Source organism: Rhinatrema bivittatum, chromosome 4, assembly GCF_901001135.1.
Source record: "Rhinatrema bivittatum chromosome 4, aRhiBiv1.1, whole genome shotgun sequence".
NCBI lineage: Eukaryota > Metazoa > Chordata > Amphibia > Gymnophiona > Rhinatrematidae > Rhinatrema > Rhinatrema bivittatum.
Genome location: NC_042618.1, coordinates 213167996 through 213186448, shown reverse-complemented (window position 1 = coordinate 213186448; position 18453 = coordinate 213167996). Strand labels below are relative to the sequence as shown.

At 45.4% G+C, this 18453-nt stretch overlaps 1 protein-coding gene across 1 annotated transcript in view; it reads right to left on the bottom strand.

The window, feature by feature from the left end:
• The window catches only part of TRAIP (TRAF interacting protein), a 138197-nt gene that overhangs the window by 38092 nt on the left and 81652 nt on the right, over nt 1–18453 (bottom strand). Inside the window, exon 11 of the mRNA XM_029599671.1 lies at nt 9946–10101. Within this exon, the coding sequence (XP_029455531.1) occupies nt 9946–10101 (156 nt within the window). The remainder of the gene's footprint in view (nt 1–9945; nt 10102–18453) is intronic.

Sequence of the window (18453 nt, the reverse complement as noted above, 5' to 3'; positions counted from 1 at the left end):
AAGTTTTTGTCGCATTTGGTGCGGCCGAGGGGACTGAAAACGGTAGTATCGGGTCTTCGGGACGTCCATGGAGTCCATCAGACTAGTCAGGACGCGATAGCGGCCCGTTTTTTAGCGTATTACACTCAGCTTTATGATACTAAACCTATGGGGGGGGATCAGGCGGAGAGCTTTTTTCGAGGGCTGTCGTGGCCGGGGCTCCAGCCGGAGGATCTCCTGGAATTAAATGGTCCTATTACTTCCCAAGAAATCTACTCTGTAATACAAAATCTTAAACTAGGCAAGGCAGCCGGACAAGATGGGTTTGGGTCCGAGTATTATAAACTCTTAGGCTTTCCCGTTCTGGCCCCGTTACAGGCTTACTTTACTAATTTGTTGGAGGATGTCCCTCTTTCAGAGTATGCTAACCGTTCGGTCATAGTGGTCCTCCCTAAACCGGGGAAGGACCCCCTGGAGGTGGGGTCGTATTGGCCCATCTCCTTGATTAATGTGGATATAAAAATTTTGTCTTCTGTCCTTGCTGCCCGCTTACAGAACTTTCTCCCGGCCTTGGTTCAGGAAGACCAAACTGGGTTCGTGAAAGGCAGACAGGGAGTGCGAAATATTCGCCGTCTTCTAGCTGCTCTTAGCTATCAGTCCCGGGAGGAGGCCTTGATACTGAGTCTTGATGCTGAAAAAGCCTTTGACTCGCTCTCGTGGGATTACCTGTTTTGGGCTTTAGGGAAATATGGGTTTACTGGCCCATTCCTTCGCTGGCTCTCTGTCCTCTATACTAACCCCAGTGCTACCATTTTGGTGAACGGCTTACCTACGGAGGCCTTTCCTATTCGGTGTGGTGTTAGGCAGGGTTGCCCTCTGTCTCCCCTGCTCTTTGTCCTGGCCTTGGAGCCTTTGGCCATCCGTTTACGGGGCGACAGGGAGATTTGGGGTCTTAGTGTGGGTGGCTATCCCTTGAAGATTGCCTTATTTGCCGACGACATTTTGTTGTTTGTTGGTAAACCACGGGAAAGTGTTCCAGTGATTGTCCGGTTATTCGATCAGTTTCAGCTGGTTGCTGGCTTGCGTATCAATTACTCTAAGTCGGAAGCGTTGGCCCTTGATGAATGCTTGCCGACCAAGTGGGGGGGCCCTTTCCCATTTCAATGGGCTCCGACCCGGTTGAAGTATTTGGGGATCTGGGTTCCCAGGGATTTGAAGAAATTGTATGTTCTAAATGTCACCGCCTGTATAGCGAAATTAAGCAGTCAATTGACTGCTTGGATTTCCCTCCCACTATCGTTTTTTGGTAGGTGTGCATTGATAAAAATGGTAGTTGTGCCCAAATTGCTGTATGTCTTGCACATGGTTCCTTGCTGGCTAACAGGGAGGGATATCAGGCGCTTGCGCTCCAGTATTCAAAAGTTTTTGTGGCGGGGAAAGCGGGCGCGGCTACCCTATCCTGCTTTGGAATTGCAGCGGGAGCGGGGAGGGTTCAACATGCCAGACTTCCGCTTGTATAATGTGGCCTGCCAGTTGAGGTTCATCGGGGAATGGCTGACAGGTACTTACAAGTTTTGCGCGGCTGGCATGCTACTGAGCATGTCTGCACCTTTTTCCCCTGTCAGTATTCTGCAATCCAGAGCAGTGGACCGGGCTGGTGTATCTTACCCAGCAGTTTTTCTGCGTCCCTGTATTAAGGCCTGGTCTTGGTGGCGGCGGCTATATCCGTGCCCAGGGACTCGGTCTTTACTCCTCCCCTTGGTACGGAATCTGGAATTCTTGCCGGGTCAAGATAGTGGGGCTATTTTTCACTCTTGGGCAAATAAAGGCTTAATGTTTATCTATCACATGTATGATGCAAATGCCTGTCAATTGTTGGATTTTGCTACGTTACAAAGGACTTATCATCTTTCATCGAAGCAGTTTTATGCCTTTCTTCAGGCCAGACATTACATCCGTTCTCATCAGTGGACTGCAGCTGCGCTGGCTGAGGAGGTCAAGTTTGCCGACGCCTTCTTTGATACTGCATATGTTGCTAATACTATCACTGGATGGAAGACTGTGGGGCAGAAACTTCGTGTCATTGATAGAACTTCTCATTTGGCGGCCCGATGGACGGAAGCGCTTGGCAATCCTGTGTCGGGGGCTCAGGTGCTGGCACAGTTTGTACGTCTTAATAAAAATTTCCCGGATCTTGGGCTTCGAGAGGTGCAATTTAAAATTCTGCATTGGCTCTATTGCGACGATGTCCGGCGACATCAAATGCGGCTTACACCCACCTCCACGTGTCTTAAATGTGGCTTGCAGGTTGGGACTTTGGCGCATAGACTCTTTGCCTGCTCCTCTTTACGGGCGTTTTGGACTGCCATAATGACTGTGATCGATCAGTGTACGGGAGCCACTACTAGCCTTACGGGGCTGATATTGATTAGTAGCTCTATTCCGACCACGATGCTAGGCTGCGGCTCCAAGTCACGCTTTGAAAGGACGGCGGTTATGTTGGCGTGCCGCACGGTGTTGGCGGACTGGCTGGACCCCTGCCGCAGCCCCTCCTACCTTGCCTGGGCCTGGCGTATGGCTGATATGGCTCTTCTGGAACGCATGGCATGTTCGCTGGGACATCGACCTCTGGATAAAACTTACTGCGCCTGTTGGAATTCCTGTGTGTTGGCTTTACCTGCGGAGCTACAGGACGAACTTAGACTGAATGGATATACTTCGGACTGGACTGTTCCTGAGGGGGGGAGGGGGGTGGTTTGATTGGGAAGTGAAAGGGGATGAATGTGGTATGCTTGCTGGGGAGGTTTGGACGGGGGGGGGGTTGAGGGTATCCGTATGGATCCCACTTCCCTATGAAAATACAAAATGTTATGGAGTGTTGGGTAATACCTGTATTGATGCTTCCTTTCCTTATTATTGTGTATATTGTTCTACTGTTCTCAGTGCTCTATGGTTGTTACTTACCAGACACTACCAATAAAAAAGATTTTGATAAAAAAAGAACGACTAAAGAAATTTCTGTCCATGAGATCTGAAGTTCTTACCCGTGGAGGGCAATTTTTGATACGCTATCCATGTAAATGTCTAGTGAAACATCTTGGGGCTAATTATGTATTTTTCAAACCATCCCAGTTGAGGGTTTTTCTGGATACTCCCTCCTAATTGGTCACTTACACAGTCTTGGTAGTAAGATGTGACGTAGGTCTGCTCTCAAATTTTTCTTTTTATGTAATTTCCTGATAGGATTTGCTCTATTACTGTTCTTGGTCACCCCCAAAATACTTTATTATTTCAGGAATGTTAATAATAATATTACATATCATGTGGAAAATGCTTAAATTTTATTTGTGATATTCCTATTACTGGTACAAGTTATCTTGTGTTTATTGTAAATGCAATTAAAAATAAAATTATTAAAAAAAAAAAAAAAAAAGACGACCTTCCACCCATTCCATCAGTTGGTCTATTTCTTGCAACACATGTTGGCTCTTGGTTCCTCCCTGGCGACTGATATAGGCCACCGACATTGGGTTGTCCGACATCACGCGAACCACTTAATTCCACAGCTAAGTGGAAGTTTTTCAATATTTATTGTGCTTTTATCTCTATCACATTTACAATATTTGTGCTCTACCAGTTACACTCACCCCTGAAGAAGCCACGTGCTCCGTAGCGAAATACCGACCGTTGTCTGGTTTGGAATGATAACTGTTAAATGGTATAGATGTACGTTTGATAGTACTTTCAAGCTTTTGCTGGATATAAGGACCTTGCCGCAAATGATTAAAAGATCCAACGGTTCTGTTTGCCCAGAACACGTTGTTAAGGCTTGCTGATGCGGCTTAAAATCTCACCAAAATAATTGATTTAGATGGTTTATTGTGTTTAATAGTGTGACACTGGTTCCTTCAAGTATGCCAGACATATCACCCAGGTCTCCAGGTGATAGATGTTCCAGTGGGACTCTTCGGCATTCCAACACCTCTGGGCCGTTAACTCCAGACAGTGAGCCCCATAATCGTGTAGACTAACATCTGTCCTGAGTATCAACCAGGCTGGAGAGGACAAGGTAATTCCCTTTCTCAGCAGATCCTCCTGCAACCACCGCTGGAGATGGGAGCAGATTTCAATTGGCAAGTGGAGCCGAACCGCATAACCCTGAGACTGCAGGTTCCAATGAGATAACAGACAGAACTGAAGAGGATGCATATGCGCCCTTGCCCAAGGCACCACTTCCAGGGTATCTGCCATCAAACTGAGTACCTGTATGGTGTTCATCCTCTGAAAAAATTGAGACATCAATCTCTGGATCCAAATTTTCAGTAGGAAACTCTGTCCTGTGTTGTGTTGAACCGGACCCCCAGATACTCCAATGATTGGGATGGTTGAAGATTGCTCTTGGTCAGGTTAACCATCCAACCAGCCTCCTGCAATAAGGAGATCACCTTGTGTGTCACCAGGCAGCTCTCTTCCTGAGACTTGGCTCGAATCAGCTGGTCATCCAAATATGGGTGCACCAGGATTTCTTCTTTTCACAAGGCCGCTGCTACCACCACCATTATCTTGAAAAATGTTCTGGGAGCGGTGACGAAACCAAAAGGCAGTGCCCAAAACTGATAATGGCATCCCAACGCTGCAAAGCATAGAAAGCATTGGGGTTCCAACTGGATGGGAATATGAAGGTAAGCCTCTGACAGATCCTGCAATGGAAACCCTAGGAGATATCAAGATGTCTCTGAGGCCACCCACAAAGCAGGCAATACTCTCAACCTTATATTCGCAAATTCTAACAATTATAATATAAATACTAAACATAATATAATTCCTTGGCCCAACCACCATCTAATTAAAGCAGATCTATTATACAAAAATCTTTCAGCGATTAGCCTTGAAATCAAATCCTCTCAAACATACAGAAGGAAAATTAAAATGGAAACAATGCATTAGAAACCAAAATCAACAACCTAAACAGCTGTGATGAGGTATTTGATTCATGGGAAAAAAAAATCATCAAGGAAATAGACAAGTACAGCCCTATCCAAACCAAAACTTAAAAAAAAAAATAAAAAAATGGTAATCTCAAAAAAATGAACCCCTGGTAAAATGAAGAACTGAAAGAAACTAACAACAAAAACCCCCCACAAAAACTACACCTCAGAAAACTTGAAAAACTTTGGCAAAAAAAGCCTACAGATAATCTAAGAAGATACAAATCATACCTATCACACTACAGAACACTCACGAATAAATAAAAAAAAAGCACAGTTGCTTACCTGTAAAAGGTGTTCTCCTAGGACAGCAGGATGTTAGTCCTCACATGTGGGTGACATCATCAGATGGAGCCCGGCATGGAAAACTTTTGTCCTAGGAGAACACCTGTTTCAGGTAAGCACTGCACTTTCTCCTAGGACAAGAAGGATGGTAGTCCGCACATGTGGGTGAGTACAGAGCTCCAGACTTCCCCATTCAACCAGAGAGGCCAACAGCGGCTAAACAAGGTGCCGCGGGCACAACACAACTGCGGTGCTGTGTGGAAAAAGGTAGGGCGGTCTGATCCCAAAAGGAGCACGAGTAGACAGTTGGGTTCAGGTCTAGAACAGGTTGCGCAGGACGGACTGACCAAAGGCACTGTCCTGACGGCTATCCCTGTCAAGGCAGTAGTGAGCTGCAAACATGTGGAGAGAAATCCAGGTTGCAGCCCAGGAAATTTCTGTGACAGGGACTGCATGCAAATGGGCCACTGACACTGCCATGGCCCGCACAGAGTAATCCTTCACTCTGCTGGCTAGCTGAAGGCCTGCCTGCGCATAGCAGAAGGCGATGCAATCCAGTCAATTTGATAGGGTTTGCTTACCCACCACAGCACCCAGCCTGAAGTCAAATGACACAAAGAGCTGGGTGGACTGTCTGTGGTTCGCCGTGCAATCTAAGTAAAAGGCTAGCACCCATTTACAGTCCAGGGTGTGGACAGCATGTTCCCCAGGGTGGGAATGTGGCTTCAAAAAGAAGGTAGGTAAAAAATTTGACTGATTGATGTGGAAATCAGTCACCACCTTGAACAGGAACTTAGGATGTTTACACAGGACCACACAGTCATGGAAGAACTTCATGTATGGTAACCAGGGTCTGAAGCTCACTGATCCCGCGAGTGGAAGTGATTGCCACCAGGAACATGACTTTTCAAATGAGGAACTTCAGGTCACAGGACTGCAGAGACTCAAAGGGAGGCTGCATCAGTCTCGCCCAAGACAACGTTGAGGTCCCAGGATGCTGCAGGAGGCCGAAGAGGGGGCTTCAGTTGGAGGAGACCCGCATGAAATGGCCAAGAGGCTGGTCCGAAACGGGCGTACCAGCAATACCTCAGTGGTATGCCCTGATCGCAATAAGGTGCACTCTGACGGAACTGGTCTGGAACCCAGACTCGGACAAGTGCCACAGGTAGTCCAGCAGTCGGGGAAGAGGGCACAAGAAAGCGTCCAACCCATGCCCTCTGCACCAAATGGAAAAGCGTTTCCATTTTGAGCTGTAGGACTTCCTGGTTGAAGGTTTACGGAATTCGATCAGGTCCCGGGAAACACCGTCTGAGAGCTGGAGGATTATGCACTCAACATCCAAGTCGTAAGGGCCAATGCCTGGAGGTTCGGGTGGTGCAGAGTGCCCTGGTTCTGTGATATGAGGTCAGGTGCCGTCCCTAGCAGGATGGGCGCACACACAGACAGGTCCTGGAGAAGTGAGAACCAAAACTGCCAAGGCCAGGAGGATGCCACGAGAATCATAATCTCTCTGTCCTTCTGAAGCTTCGGCAGAGTCTTCTAGAGGAGCGGGAGAGATGGGTGCGCACATAGAAGGCCCTGTCCCCAGCGAAGGGAGAAGGCATCGCAGGTTGGATGGACATTCCCCACTATTAGAGAGCTGAATCTGCTCACCTTGTGATTGAGAGGGGAGGCAAATAGGTCCACATCCTGCAAACCCTGGCGGGGGAACAGGCTGGCTGTTACTGCAGGGTTGAGGGGCCACTCGTGTGGTTGGAAGAACTGGCTGAGTCGATCTGCCAGCAGATACATCCCTTGGGAGAGGGCCGTTCCAGACCTGCACTGCCTCTTGGAGAAATGAGCCCGTGCTGCCCTGCTTGTTGATGTACCACTTCATGACCTGGTTGCCTGTCCTGATCAGAACTTCCATAAGAATATAAGAAATTGCCATACTAGGTCAGACCAAGGGTCCATCAAGCCCAGCATCCTGTATCCAACAGAGGCCAAACCAGGCCACAAGAACCTGGCAATTACCCAAACACTAAGAAGATCCCATGCTACAGATGCAATTAATAGCAGTGGCTAGTCCCTAAGTAAACTTGATTAATAGCCATTAATGGACTTCTCCTCCAAGAACTTATCCAAACCTTTTTGAACCTAGCTACACTAACTGCACTAACCACATCCTCTGGCAACAAATTCCAGAGCTTTATTGTGCGTTGAGTGAAAAAGAATTTTCTCAGATTAGTCTTAAATGTGTTACTTGCTACAGATTGAGGGAGCACAGCCAGTCCCCTCTTTGCAGGAGGGGAATCAGCCCAGTGAGACCATCTTGAACTTTTCATTTTGTAGAAATTTGATCAAGACTCTCAAGTCCAAAATGAGGCGAAGTCCCCCTGTTCTCTTTGGAATCAGGAAATAGCCGGAGTAGAACCCCCGCGCCCCTTGGTGCCGCAGCAGTACGGGTTTGAATGCTCTGGCCATTACAAGGGCGGAGGGCTCAGTCAAGAGAATTTCCTGATGTGAGGACTGGCCCCAAAATGGTCCCGGGGAGAGTCTGCGGGGACACCCAGGAAGTTCAACCGGTACCCTCGATAAATGATGGACAGGACCCACTGGTCCAAGGAAACCTGGGACCAGCGGTCCACAAAGGACTGCAGCCAATCCCCAACCGGAGGGTGCAATGTCGAGGGTACAGTCACAAGACATATGCTTCCCCACAGCCAATCAAAACCCCGTAGCTGGGCTTTGCTGGGGTGCCAGCTGTCTAGAGCGGCCCCAGGAGCTCACACATGGAGTATGAGCACACAAGGCAGAGGATAGCATTTCCTCTGGCGAAAGAAGGATCTCTGGGAGTCCTGACGCAAAGATTTCCTGGCACAGGATGGCAGGTTAAACGTACTGGCCGAGAGATGCTGAAGGGTCTCATGGTGATCCTTCAACTGAGCCACAGCATCTCTCACCTTATCCACAAACTGGGCAGGTCCACAAGCTTCTCCTGGACCTTTTGTTGGAGATCAGAAGCTCAGAGCCATGCCATCCTCCGGTCGCCACTGCTGCTACTCTAGCTGCTGTCTCAAATACATTGAAGGAGGATCACACTTTGTGTTAACCACACTCCAGGCCCTGTTGGGTGACTGCCAAAAAAGCACCCTGCTGCTGCTGAGGGAGGCATTCAGATAGCTCCTGATCCTGCTTCCAGAGTTTCCAAGCATACTGGGTCATGCACAGCTGGCAGGAAACAATACGGGTGATCAACATAGTGCCCTAGTATACCTTCCTACCTAAGGCATCCAACACCCTGTGCTCCTGACCCAGAGGCGCCAAAGCAGCAACACAGCCTTCTTGAGGGCCGAATCCACCACTACCAATTGATGTGGGAGCTGACGCCTCTCAAATCCCAAGGCCTGCTGTAGTAAGTAGACTGCATCTGCCTTCTGATTTACCGGAGGAACAGAGATGGAGGAGTAACTTCTTAAAAATATCATGGACAGGAACAGCCACAACCTCCTTCAGGGCACCAACAAACTCCATCATCTTATGTCGGGCATCTTCCTCCATCAGGAGTTGGAAAGGAATGGCTTCCGCTATGGCCTGGACAAGGCCCAAAAAAGGTCAGATCCTCCGCCGAGGTCTGGCATCTCTCTTCTAGCGGGGATGGGTATAATCCCCCATGGGTCATATGGGGCATCCTCCTCGCTAAAGTCCCCTGGGGAATCCCATGGAGGGCCCCTGCCCAGGCCCTTCGGTTTGGACACCAAGGGCACTGTGGGCACCGAAGCCCCGGAGGGACCAGGAACCAAACACCGGACAGTACCAAGGACTTCGACATCCTGCAGGCCACAACAACTCATCCTCCTCTGAGGAAGCCACGGATGGAGGAGGCACCGATGGCCACTGGGGTATCGATGGACCCCTGGGCACCGGCAGTTGCTGCGTAGGCAAGACACCCAGAAGTACGTCGAGGCACTCCAGCAGTGGTGCCAACATTGCAGGTGCCTGTTCAGTCACCGGTGGAACCGGGGGCTCGATGCCCTGTACAGCTTGGATCACTGTCAGTTGCACCCTGCAATCTAGCTCCTCCTGAAAATCCAAAGAAAGGAAGGAGGAGGAGCGGGGATAAGGCATCACCAGAACACTCCCTCGGAGCACCGAGGGAGATTGGTGCCTGGCACCTGTATCGGTGGGGAGTGCTTGGGACTCCCAGGTTCGATGAAGGTCAATGCCTCCTCTCTGTTGGGTCGCTTCGGGGTTTCACAGCAGCCGCCGCTGCCGACCCGATCCCGACACCATGCAATGCCTCCTTTCTCCATCATGCTCTGAGCCATGCAATGTCATCCTATATTCCTATTAACATTTTGAATGTATTAAGCTCCATAAGCATCTGAAAGATTTTTAAAGAGTACCAGGTACCACAAAGTTTTGATAGAGAAAAGAAAACCACCTGCAGCAGTGCTCCATCATTAAATTAAAAGTGAATCACTAACAAATATTAAAACAGGAGAGCTGAAATTACGCAGAAGAGGTACAAGAAAGGTAAAAGAAGGGACAATAAAGAACAAAAGTGATCTAATAAAGCGCAAGCACTTAAAAAAAAAAAAGGTACTTAAATATCAAGTTTTCAAACTGTTATTTTAAGAGAACATCATTTATCTTTCGCCTTTAATAGGCTGATGGCTATGGATAGCAGAGAAAATTGAAGGGCAGAACTTACTCTGTTTTAGCTAGTTTGGTCTGTTTCGCAAGCATGACAGTTGATTTGTTCAATATGCGATCAGGAGTCTCAATGTCAAAGGTCATATTGAGGTCTATGTCATCACTGCTGGTTGGGCACTGTAACCGAGGCCTCTGCAGTTCTACTGGTGCTGGGCTGCAGGACAAGTAAAGTTAAAACATTTCATAATGTCTACCATTGTTTCTAATGTAAATTATAAAGTAAGTCTGCAGGATCTCAATAAAAGGAAAGATGTCCTCTATTGCAATGCTTCTAGTGCACTCTGCTCAACTGACAAGTCACTATCTGTGCCCTTCTCCTCTACTGCCAATTACAGACTTCATGCTTTCCACACCTGGCTTTGCTTGAAATAGTCTTCCTAAACTGATGCGACATGCTCCCTTCTCTTGCCATGTTTAAATCCCATCTAGACACACACCTTTTTGAAACCACTTTTAATCTTGTTAACTTTCTTTTTTTAACCATTTTTTAAACCATTATCTTGCTTTATAAAATACCCTAAGTCACTGTCCTTATGTTTGTCAATAGATTGTAAGCTCTATTGAGCAGGACTGTATGCTTGTATGGCACTGCATATGTTTTGTAGCTCTATAGGAAGAAAAAAAAAAGAAAAAAAGAAAAAAGGCTTTTCAGAAGATGCATGGACATTCCTGCACAGCCAACACTGCACAAACTCCAACTGCACAGGGAGAGGAGGGACAGTACGTATGACTCCTTAAAAGCAACTCAATTTTCAATGTCAACAAGCAGGATGATGAGTCACACAAGTCAGAATCCCTAACAAAGAGATGAACAAACATAAAAAAAGGAATTAATCAAGTCAGCATTATACGAGACATTTTTGCAAGACACAGCTCTTTTTCAGCCTTCTCCTCCCCTTAAAAATCCAAAATAATAAAAACAGACCTTGAAGAGATGGAGTTAGATTATAACACTCCACAAGATCCTGGAGGACAGACTGACCAACTTACTATCACATGAGAAGTCAACATCTTGACAATAAAGGAATCTGAATGTGTGGATTGACATCCTTATCACAGCCTTACAGATCTCCTCAGAAACAGATCTTAGATGGGTAAGTGATGCAGTCATGGCTCTGACATCATGAGCCTTGACCTAGCCATCTAATATTTAACCTGTTTGTGTAGGACAGGAGGAGATACAATTTGCTATTCAATTAGACAAACTCCAGGTTGGTTTGGGCCTAAAGAAGTGACAAGCTGGGTGGACTTTCTGAGGGCTTTAGTCCTCTCCAAAGAAAAGGGAAGGGATCTCTTGCAATCCAAACTACATAAGACATGTTCACCTCTTAGCACATGGCATTAGAAAAACTGTTGGGAGAATGCTTGGCAGATTAAAGTAGAAGTCTGATATCCTGGGTTCCTGCCCAGTTAGGTACGTGCGAAGTACCAATATGATGATAAAATTTAGAATAATGTGGATAAATCACTAGGACCTGAAGCTCACCGCCTTTATGCTGAAGTGAATATTATCAAAAATATGACATTGCAGGTCACGTACTTGAGCCCACAAGAGTTCAAAGGCTCAAAAGGGGATTTCATCAGCTGGGTGGGAACCAAGCTCGGGTCCAAAGACTTAAAAGGTAGCTTGATGGAATGCTTCAATCAAAGTAAGCCCTGCATAAATCTGAATTAGGGGCTGCATAGAGATAGGGTTTTCTTCTACATAAGCTCCAACTTCATTCAGGTAAACTCAGACTGAATTGGTCTTTATGCCAGACTCCAAATGATATACAAGGTATTCAAGCAGTTTTTCTGTGGTACATGAAAAATGATCTAATATCTTACTCGCACATTATGGAAAACCTTGTCTACTTCAACCCATAAGGTTTTCCAGAGTATTCCCTTCTAAAAGACAAAAGGACCAGAGAGACACTGTCAGCGAGACCAAGGGAATGCACTACTTCACATTCAACATCCAAGCTTGAAAGAGCCAAAGACAGGATGTTGGGATGAAGCAAACTCCCTTGGTCCTGCATGAGGTTGCTAGAGAAGCATCCTACCAAATTGGTCTGACAGCTCCCAAAGGAGAGGGAACCAGATCCCAAAGGAAAGGGGCCAAAAAGGAGCTATGAGAATAAGAGTTCCTTAGGCTTTTCTGAGTATTACCCAGGTTTTTATCACTAGAGTTATTGGAGGATATGCATATAAAAGACCTTTATCCCCATGAAGAGAGAAGGTATTATCAGATGCCAAAGATTATCCCTTATTTTCCTCATTTGGGTCTTTTTTTTTTTTTTTTGAACGATACACTTTGAGCTTTGTGTTCAAAAAAACAAAGACCCAAATGAGAAAATAAGGGATAATCTCTGGCAAGTTCGATATAAAAAAAAAAATTAAGCAGGTTAAGAGAATTTAAAAAGCTTGCCATAGAGATAAAAACAAAAAATAAAAACTTTTCAAGCACATTCAAAGCAAAAAGCTTGTGAGAGTCAGTTAAGCAACTAGATGACAGAGTGGTAAAAGGAGTGCTCAGACAGGACAATGAAACAGAAGAAAAACTAAATGAATTCTTTGCCTCTGTCTTTACTGAGGAGAATGTTGAGGTCATAACCACACCAGAAACATTTTTTGATGATGATTCTGAGCGACTAACAAATCACTGTGAAACTGAAGGGATGTAATAAAACAGACTGACATACTAAAGAGCGACAAACCACTGGGACCAGATGGTATTTACCCCAGAGTTCTGAAGGAACTCAAACATGAAATTGCAAACCTCCATATGAAATCTTCAGCTCAGTGAGCTATGGCAGTCAAAAAGGCAAATAGAATGTTAAGAATTATTTGGAAAGTAAGAGAGAATAAAACAGAATATAATGCCTTTGTATAGATCCATGGTACAACCTCACCTTAAGTACTATGTGCAGTTCTTGTTGTCCCATCTCAAAAAAAGACATAGCCTACATAGAAAAGTTACAGAGAAAGGTGACAATGATAAATGGAATGAAAAATCTCCCTTATGGAGAAAGGCTAAACAGATTAGGGCTCTTTAGCTTGGAGAAGACATGACAGAGGGAATATGATTGAGATTTACAAAAACATGAGTAGGATAGAATAGGTAAATAGGAAACTTATTTGCTAGAGATGTGCTTCGGGTAAAAATTTCGTGTCGGGCTTCGTTTCGGGGCCCCCCCCGCAGGAATTTCATTTTTCCCACGGTTTGGGGGTTTTTTTTTGGGGGGGAGCCCGATTTTTGGGTTAGTGTGCACTATCAGGAGTTTCGGAAATTTTGGAAAAAATTCAATCTCTCTTGCACATGCTGTCTGACTTTCACACACACAGGCTCTCTCTCACTCCCACATGCTGTCTTGCTCAAGCACAGGCTCTCACTGGTCACATGCTGTCTCTCTCTCACACACAGAGGCTCTCACATGCTTTCACTGCAAACATTCAGGTCTTCACTCCCACACACAGTCTTTCAACTCACTCACACATACACACTCTACAGGCCCTCAGCCTCTCTCTCACTTCTGGGCCTCTTCTTTACAGGTTGCCACAGGATGGGCTCTGCAGCGGCCCTGGTCTTCTCGGGCAATGCTGCTCCTCTTCTGCACACGGCTGATGCTCCTCCTCCTTCCTGCCTGCGCGGCTCCGGCAACATGTTTCTTCCAGGGCCGCGCAGGCAGGAAGGAGGAGGAGCACCTGCAAATTTAAACGTGACCTTTTTCTTCGGGCCGTGGTGACGTGAGCTCCACCACGGCCCTGCTGATCTTCTTGCTGTGTGTGTCCGGCACACAGCACAGCAGTAGTTTAGTGCTGGTCTTCGGCGGCGCCGCAGACCAGCAAAAAACCCCCAATGGCCCGGTCCTGGTCAGCGGACCGGTAGTTGGAGACCCCTGGTGTAGAAGGTGTCAACAAGAGCATTTTGGCTTCCTGGACCTTAGGTGCACACCATTCTATTCATCAGTCCTGGGAATGTTATCCTATCAAAGAAAGGATGAAGTGTCTTCCAGAACAGACTGGAAAACCTACTGAGGTGGGCTTTAAACTAGAGTTGTCAGGGATGGGTGAAAAAAACCTCTTTGGATAAATTTAAATCCTCAGTTAAGTAAAACAAACAATTGCAAAGAAATGGGAAAAAAGGGTAACATCTGGAAAGCTATGATACTAATGCCCATAGTATGTGGAAATGAAGCAGAAGGCAGCTGGGAGCTACAGGTTGGTTAGTGTGGCCCCTTTAGTTAGTAAATTAGTGGAATGGCTGGAGAAGGTGCAGAGAAGGGCTACCAAAATGATAAGGGGAATGGAACAGCTCCCCTATGAGGAAAGACTAAAGAGGTTAGGACTTTTCAGCTTGGACAAGAGACGGCTGAGGGGGGATATGATAGAGGTGTTTAAAATCATGAGAGGTCTAGAACGGGTAGATGTGAATCGGTTATTTAGTCTTTCAGATAATAGAAAGCCTAGGAGGCACTCCATGAAGTTAGCATGTGGCACATTTAAAACTAATCGGAGAAAGTTCTTCTTCACTCAATGCACAATTAAACTCTGGAATTTGTTGCCAGAGGATGTGGTTAGTGCAGTTAGTATAGCTGTGTTTAAAAAAGGGTTGGATAAGTTCTTGGAGGTGAAGTCCATTACCTGCTATTAATTAAGTTGACTTAGAAAATAGCCACTGCTATTACCAGCAACGGTAACATGAAATAGACTTAGTTTTTGGGTACTTGCCAGGATTGGCCACTGTTGGAAACAGGATACTGGGCTTGATGGACCCTTGGTCTGACCCAGTATGGCATGTTCTTATGGAATCACTGCTAAAACAGAGGACAGTGCAGATTCTGGAAACCAACGGATAGCAAGATCCGAGGCAGTGTGGACTTACCAGAGGTAGGTCTTTTCAGATGATTCTGATCAATTTCTTTGTCTGGGTAACTAGTGTGGTGGATCAGGGGAGTGTGTTAGATGTAATATACTTTGATTTCAGTAAGGCCCTTAACACTGTTCCAACATAGGTAAATTATTGAGCACTTGGTACGAGTCCTAAAGTGACTGACTGGTTTAGAAACCGATTGAGTGAGGAGACAAAAGCTAGTGATAAATGAAGCTCACTGATGAAAGGGTCACTGCTAGTGGTGTGCAGCAATAATTGGTTATTGAACCAGCTCTTTTCAACATTTTCGTAAGTGATACTGTGGAAGAACTACTGGGAAACGTTTCTCCGTTTGCGGATGATACCAAAATCTGCAACAGGGCAGAGCCAGGAAGGTGTGGAAAACATAAGGTGTGATCTAATGGAACTTGAGAATGATCTAGATTCCAGTAGCTAATATTTAATGTTGAAAAATGCAGTCATACAGTTTGGCTAAAAAAAAAAACCCCCAAGGCAATGGTACAGTCTAAGGGATGAAATTCTTCTATGCATGAAACTAAAGAGGGACCTGGGGGGAATGATCATATCTGATGACATGAAGGTGACCAAACAGGTGGATAAGGCGATGATAATAAAACAAAGATGCTTGGGTACACATGGAGAGGAATGATCAGCAGAAAAAGGAGGTGGTATTGATCAGTTGAGATCTCATTTGGAATACTATGTACAGTTCTGGAGATCACACCTTCAAAAAGATATAAACAGGATGGAGTCGGTGCAGAGAGTGGCTAGTAAAGTGGTCAGTCATCTTCATGATACTGTATATGGGGATAGACAAAGATCTAAACATGCATACCCTAGAAGAAAGGCAAAACGGGAGATATGACAGAGATATTCAAATGCTTTAGAGGTGGGTCTCTTTTGACAGAAAGGAGATTCTGGAACAAGGGGCGAGAGGAAAGGGGTAGACTTGAGCAGTAATCTAAGGAAGTACTTCTTTACAGAACGAGTGGAGAATGTACAAAACAACCTCCCAGTAGAGGTGGTGAAGACAGAGTCAGAATCTGAAGTCAGGAAAACATGGGACAAGCACAGGGGATCTCTAAGGAAGTGGTAGGGATTGTAAAAGTGAGCAATTGTGTGGATGGGTAGATTAGATAGGCCATATGATCTTTTTTTCTGTTGTATTTCTATGGTAATCAAACTTATCCTAAAGAAACCAGGCTTTGATCCCAAAATAATTGATTACTGCCCAATCTCCAGCCTTCCCTTTCTATCCAAACCAGTAGAAACGGTTATCTACTTCCAATTCCTTGACTTTCTTGAAGGCGGCAATATCTTGCACCCTCAATAATCCAGCTTCAGGAAAGGCCATGGAAATTAATCTTTTCTATTGGTCAACACCAATAGTATTCATCTAAATGCATACCAAGGGGGCAACTCCATCTTAGTCTTATTAGATCTTTCTGCCACCTCTGACATGGTCTATTACGGTCTCCTGATTCAGTGCTTAGGAAACATTTGCATTGAGGGTACTGCCCTTAAATCGTTTGAATATTTTCTATCCAACAGAATTTAATCCGCCTCATGGGCCAACAAACTATTTACTCCTAAAATCCTCACCTGTGGAATGCCATAGAGCTCTGTTCCTTTTCCAGTTTTCTTCAATATCTATATTCATTCAATTTGTGGCTTGATCCAGTCCAACACTGAATGTCACCTGTTTGCAGACCCACAAAACAGTACGGTAAGCGGTCTAGAAAAGCCACGGATGTGAAAAAACTCCGGTCTTGCTTTTTTTTTCACACCTATTTGCAGACAACATCCAACTTTGCGTCAAAATAGGATCTGACCAAGCTTCTTCCACTGCCAGTCTCATTAACTGTCTTATGGTAGTAGCCCAATGGCTCAGCAAGCACAAACTGAAGCTGCACCTCCTCTCACCAGGTCACCCCTTACTATCTCTATGAGGAACCTCCAAAGAACCTGTACGACACCTAGGAGTTCAACTTGACCAAATATTCACAATGGAACTCCAACATTTCAAAGGTAGTGAGCCTCCTTCATGTACCTATGCCAGATTTGACAATTATGCAGCTACCTTGATCTACACCGTGCTACTGTAATTTATGTTCTAATCATCAATTCTCAACCGGTGCATAGCAACATACCAGTGTATCGCATGCTACCTGCAACCAGCGGATCCGAAGACCAAAGCTGCTGGCTGCTGCCAGAGACCAGGCCAGCGGGGTCAAAGACCAGAGCTGATCAGCTGGGAGCCAGTGTGTGTGTATGTATTTGAGATCAGGAGGGTGGGTGTGTGCGTGATGTGGGAGGGTGCTTGCGCGTGGTGTGCATGTGAGTGAGGGAGGGTTCTTCTTTCTGCATATATGCTGTGAGAGAGAGATGGAGCATGTTTCTGGCTGGCTGTAAGAGACAGAGAACACGTGCATGATTGGGAGCGGCCAGAGAAGTGACATGTGTATGTGTGATAAAAACTGATCGGGGAAGTGACGTGAGAAAGAGACAGAAACTGGTCTGGTGGAGGTGTGGAGGGGGGCATGTAGGGAAGAGGGAGAGGGAGATTGAGGAGATGGTTGGTGTGTGAGAGACAGAAACTTGTCCTGAGCATGTGTTTGTAAGAGAGACACACAGAGACTGGTTGTGAACCCTAAGGAAGAGGACCACGAGGACCGCTTCAGCAGCTACTGCTGCTTCTGGTGTGGCCTGCAAGGGAAAGGGGTAGGAGAACTGCTGGAGAGGGCAAGTAAAGGTGGCTTTTAAATTCATTTTTCTTGATTGACTGTCATTTTAATTATTGGGTATTATGTGATATGTCTGCTGTTTTGAATATTTTATTGGTGTTTTAAAAAATATTTAACATTCTCCAGAGTTTTTAATTGTTAGATGTTATTCTGTTCATCAGTTGTTTTGAAACATTTATTAGTATAGTTTTAGAATTATTTCTGTTTAAGGATCTATAGCAGCTTGGCTTTTTCTTTTTTCCTAATGGGAGATGTATTGATGTTTAGGACCTGGTTTAATATTTGTAGTGTTGCCTTTTTATAGGTAGGGCTGTTCCATTTGAGTGCATGCCATAATGCAGGTATAACTATGTGCGGATTACTTTTGGTACTATGTTAAATGCTATATTTCTGTTTCCATTCCTTCTGTTTTGTACTGCATGGAGAGTAGCTTTTTTGGGTTTCCATTCCAGTTTCTGTCTCCATATTTGTAATTTGCGGTTTTTCTGTACTTGGTGAAGGTCGATTTTGTGCGTATGGCTCACATGAGGTATTTAACTAACATGTAGGCTAGTAAAATACCTCATCTTATTTGTTGCGTTTTCTAAAATGGACATGCATTGGTGATGAACTGCTGTCTTTTTATAAGTAGGGCTATTGCGCCTGGTAGTAGAGGGAGTTTGTGCTGCTGTTATTGAGATAACATCAGAATATCTTTTTTGTATGGGGAATGTTTTAGTTCTGCTTTATACCCATTGCTGAGGGTGGGGTTCTTGTGGATACAAAATATACATTTCCATTTAGCCTTGTGACTGTCATGTGTTCAGTGAGTCACACATGTGAGAACTATCTATCAGGTGTGTCCTGACAGAAAAAAGGTTGAGAACCACTGGATTAGACTATTATATTT